General features: G+C 37.6%; 1 protein-coding gene across 3 annotated transcripts in view; it reads left to right on the top strand.

Moving 5' to 3' along the window:
• Positions 1 to 5,479, top strand: part of NUP98 (nucleoporin 98 and 96 precursor) — a 117,695-nt gene that overhangs the window by 47,911 nt on the left and 64,305 nt on the right. For all 3 annotated transcript variants that reach the window (XM_017532859.2, XM_017532861.2, XM_017532860.2), the window contains exon 13: positions 2,226 to 2,359. In XM_017532859.2, the coding sequence (XP_017388348.1) occupies positions 2,226 to 2,359 (134 nt within the window). The remainder of the gene's footprint in view (positions 1 to 2,225; positions 2,360 to 5,479) is intronic.

A 5,479-nucleotide genomic window follows, 5' to 3' on the forward strand; every position in this document is an offset into this window, starting at 1 on the left:
TTAGTAGAGACGGGGTTTCACCATGTTGACCAGGATGGTCTCAATCTCTTGACCTCGTGATCCACCCGCCTCGGCCTCCCAAAGTGCTGGGATTACAGGCTTGAGCCACCGCGCCCGGCCCTGATTTGAGTTTTGATCAGTATTTTTTGGAAAGAGATTTTATCTTGCAAAGAGGTTTCTTCATCAGTCAGGATACACTGTAGTGGTTTTGCTTTTTTCTTATTTCTTATGTGGTATAATGGAAGATGGTGAATAGTTTTCATTGTTGCTTATGTCTGTTCCCTAAATTCTCTGCAATTGATAACAAATATTCTTACACTTTGGGAGAAAATTAGACTGACTTGAGTTTTTTATCTTTCACTTTATATTATTTGAATGTTAAATGTAAATAATAAACTTATAAGGATAACTTAACCATTTTCTTCAGGAAGACACCTGGGTTTGGGGAAAAAAAAAACACCACCACATTTTTGTTTGTATGCTGCCTTCCTCTGTAGCCTTAGTGTACACGTATTTTTATTCTCGAAATTTCATTTAATGCATCAAAAATAATTTCATACTTCCACAATATAACAAATTATTGTTATTATTTTGTTTTGTTTTGAGATAGAGTCTTGCTCTGTTGCCCAGGCTGAAGTGCAGTGGCACGAAATCGGCTCACTGCAACCTCTGCCTCCTGGGTTCAAGCGATTCTTCTGCCTCAGCCTCCCAAGTAACTGGGACTACAGGTGCGCACCTCCACGCCCAGCTAATTTTTTTGTATTTTTAATAGAGACAGGGTTTTGCCATGTTGCCCAAGCTAGTCTCCAACTCCTGAGCATAGGCAATTTGCCTGCCTCAGCCTCCCAAAGTGCAAGGATTGCAGGCATGAGCCATCGCGGCCAGCCTATAATTTTTATAACTACATAACTGACTATGTTGATATGTCATATTTTTACAGTTTTTTTTTTTTTTCTTTTTTTTTTTTTTTTTAGTGTTTTTTTTTTTTTTTTTTTTTTTTTTTTTTTTTTATTCTGGCTGGAGTATAGTAGTGTGATTTTAGCTCACTACAACCTCCACCTCCTGGGTTCCAGCCATTCTTCTGCCTTAGCCTTCCAAGTAGCTGGGATTATAGGTATGTTCTTCGACGCCCAGCTAATTTTTTGTATTTTTAGTAGAGGTGGGATTTTACCATGTTGGCCAGGCTGGTTTTGAACTCCTGACCTCAAGTGATCCACTTGCCACGGCCTCCCAAAGTGCTGAGATTACAGGCGTGAGCCACCACACCTGACCTACAATTGTTAACTTAATATTGGATACGTAGGTGGTTTATGTATCTTGACTATTGTATATAATGTGTAGTGAACACTTAGGAATATTTTTTCATTTTCTTTCTAGTTTAATTAAGTCGTTGAGTTAAATTTTCATGATTAAAATTAGTAAGTTAAAAAATATAGGTCAGTTGTGGTGGCTGACTCCTGTAATCTCAGCAGTTTGGGAGGCCAAAGTGGACTGATAGCTCAGGCTCAGGAGTTCACGACCAGCCTGGGCAACATGGCGAAACCTCATCTCTACAAAAAAAAAAAACACACACACACAAGAAGTTAGCTGTTGCAGGTGTGGTGGTGCCCTTGTAGTCCCAGCTACTTGGGAGGCTGAGGTTGGAGGATCACTTGAGCCTGGAGGCAGAGGTTGCAGCGAGCCAAGATTGTGCCGCTACACTCCAGCCTGGGTGTGGGGTGTGTGTGTGTATGTGTAAATGTGTATATATACATGCATATATGTGTGTATGTGTATATATATATTTAGACACACACACACACAGAGTACTTGCCCTGTATACTGTCATATTATTTCCTTTAGACAAATTAAACCAGTCTGTAATGTTTTCAGAAGTCAAAGACTATGGCTTTTATGCAGCTATTGCAGTGATAGGTATGCATAAAATATTTGATCAGTGTTGTTTAAATTTGCCTTTCTTTGATTAGTAATGACAGTGAACACTGTGTAAATGAATTTATATGGGTATTGTCTCTTACATGCAAAATGCCTCTTCCTAAGTTTGACCTATTAGCTTATTTGATTCTTGATTTTCTTCACGGTTTGCTCTACACACACCCTGCCTCAACGATACTATTGATATGAACATTTTGAAGACCACTTCTTCAAAAAGAATACTGAGCTCTGTGCTATAAATACATCGTATCCTAGCATTTATATATTTTTTTTCTTCTCTTAAAAAAAAGCTTTGACAGATCCAAATGCTTCTGCTGCCCAGCAGGCTGTTCTCCAGCAGCACATCAACAGTCTAACATACTCACCTTTTGGAGACTCTCCTCTCTTCCGGAATCCCATGTCGGACCCCAAGAAGAAGGAAGAGGTAAATTTAAGGATACTTCTGTAAAATATCATATCAGAGAAAGAGAAACTGAATGTGCAGAATGTATTTTTTTTTTTGTCTGTATATGTTAAGGGATTAAGTTAATCTAGGCATAATTCATTTTTGAAGACATTATTTGACTAAGCCAAGGGGTAAATTATTTTTGCTGTATCTGGAAGTTGTTGTGACAGTGAAATGAGCGCTAGACTGCAGATGAAGGCTGAGGGTTTTCAACAGCCCTGAAATAAGGCAGATATTAATATTCTCATTTTTAATTTAAAAAATTTCTTTAAAAATTTTTTTTTCTTTTTTTGAGACGAGGTCATGCTAGTATCAAACTCCTGGAAGCGATCCTCCCGCCTTGGTCTCCCAAAGTGCTGGGACTACAGGTGGAAGCCACCAGGCCAGCCCTGTTCTCAGTTTTCTCAAACTAAGGCTTAGAGAGGCTGACGTTCCTCAACTCATAATGCTCTTAAGTGGCATAACCAAAATCTTAACCTCTTGATTTTTACATAGCTCTGTCTTTAATCTTTTATAACTCTAGTGGCAAAAACATGATCTTTTGTTCACATGGTATTAAAAGTATAGCCTTTGGTCCGTTTTATCCTTATTTTACCACTTATAATCTATAAGAGATTAGAAAATGAGAAAGTCATTTTGCATCCCTAAATTTCTTCATCTGTAAAATGGGCATAGTAATACTGTTCAATTTTGAGGGGTAAATGAAATAATGCATACCAGGATCATATAAATTGCTCAGTGTACAAAAATTATTATTCAGTCAATTATGTCATCACATGTATCCCTCAGCTTTTTATTTATTTATTTTTTTCCTTCCATCTGGCAACTTTCATTTAAAGCTTTTTATTTTTTATCTTTTTTTTAAAGAAACGAGATCTTACTATGTTCTTAAATTTAACTGTGTAAGCTATATATGAGAAGCAAAATATGAGTATGAAAGTACCTTTGAAAGTGTTGTGTGGCCGGGCGCGGTGGCTCAAGCCTGTAATCCCAGCACTTTGGGAGGCCAAGGCGGGTGGATCACGAGGTCAAGAGATCGAGACCATCCTGGTCAACACGGTGAAACCCCGTCTCTACTAAAAATACAAAAAATTAGCTGGGCATGGTGGTGCGTGCCTGTAATCCCAGCTACTCAGGAGGCTGAGGCAGGAGAATTGCCTGAACCCAGGAGGCAGAGGTTGCGGTGAGACGAGATCGCGCCATTGCACTCCAGCCTGGGTAACATGAGTGAAACTCCGTCTCAAAAAAAAAAAAATGATTAGATGAAAAATATGTTATTTATGCAGCCTGATTTTAGGTGGCTGAATATGTGCTAGGCATTGTGTTGTTAAGTGCTTAGGATACAAAATGAGAATAAACAAGAATTTATTAAGATTGCTATCCAGTGACAAAGATCAGACATATGAGCACTTAACTCTACACTGGCTTGGTAGAGTATATGTAGTAATGGAACAGTATCTATCTATGACGAATGGATAAATAAAATGTTGTATATGTATGGCTAAACGGAATATCATTCAGCCATAAATAGGAATAAAGTACTGATACATGCTGTAATGTGGATGAACCTTGAAAACATAAGTGAAGGCCGGACATGGTGGCTCACGCCTGTAATCCCAGCACTTTGGGAGGCTGAGGTGGGCAGATCACCTGAGGTCAGGAAATCGAGACCAGCCTAACCAACATGGAAAAAAAAAAAAAAAACACAAAATTAGCTGGGCATGGTGGCTCATACCTGTAATCCCAGCTACTCAGGAGGCTGAAGCAGGAGAATAGCTTGAACCTGGTCGCTGGAGATTGCAGTGAGCTGAGATTTCACCATTGTATTCCAGACGGGGCAACAAGAGCGAAACTGTCTCAACAAAAAAAAAGAAAACAGAAGTGAAAGCAGCCAGACACAAAAAGAAGTCACATGATTTCACTTATATGACATATCCAGAATAGGAAAATTCGTAGAGAAAAAAAGCAAGATTCATAGTTGCAGAGGGAAGAAATTGAGAGGAACTGAGTTTCTTTTTCAAATAATCGAAGTTTTTAGGAATTAGATAGTGGTGATGGTTGCACAGCCTTGTAAATATACTAAAAACTATTGAAGTAAATGAATTAAAATGGTGAATTCTATGTCACGTGAGTTTTATCTTAATATAAAATTTAAAATATAATAGTGAAAAGATGATAGATGATTGGATTAATTTGATAAGGCTTAGTTTTCAGAAGAGGAACATTAAAATTTTTTGTATCGTTATGTAGGTATTGAAAAGTCTAGGTCAAGTATTCCAACCAAAAACTGAATTGTGAAAGATCACAACAATCTGGGAATAACAAAGATTCATTGTTACTAAAGTGTAAACTGGGAAGAGAAGAATAAATTGTGACAGGCTCAATATGCTAGACATTTTTATTTGAAGTGGTTATATTATCTCATTTATGCTTTTAGGAAAAAACAAATGTAGAACATCCTCAGGATGCTGTAGGATGTTATAGAGGTGATCATCTGAAGCACCCTGAAATTTAGTTTTGTGTCCTCCACTAATTTGTAGTTTCCTCAGTAATCAGGGGAAGTAACTTTATTCTTAGTTCCCAGAGTTTGACTTATGGTAAGTATTAATATTTACTAAAAGGTGGATAAATGTAAGCTAATACCTGTTCTTTTTTTTCCCAGAGCAATTTGGATTGCATAGAAGTTGAATATTAATTCATGGCAGAGTCTGAGTGTTTCTTGAAATACAAGATTTTTGGTTTAATTTAAAAGCAATATCTATGGCTTAGGATTTTTTTGGTATCATGTTTTCGTCAAATGAACATAAATACTGTTTTACAAAGCAGAATGATTGCAAGCTAAACTCTTTCATAGGATGAAGAGAATGAACAAAATATATTAATATGTTGTATTAGTACATTTTAATTTACAAAACTTTTTTTCAGATGTATTATCTTTGGTTTTTTGGAGACAGAGTCTCACTCTGTCACCCAGGCTGGAGTGTGGTAGTGAGATCTCTGGTCACTGCAACCTCCACCTCCCGGGTTCAAGCAATTCCCATGCCTCAGCCTCCCTAGTAACTGGGATTACAGGTGCACACCACCATTGTTCGGCTAACA

This window comes from Cebus imitator, unplaced genomic scaffold (assembly GCF_001604975.1).
Source record: "Cebus imitator isolate Cc_AM_T3 unplaced genomic scaffold, Cebus_imitator-1.0 Scaffold79, whole genome shotgun sequence".
NCBI lineage: Eukaryota > Metazoa > Chordata > Mammalia > Primates > Cebidae > Cebus > Cebus imitator.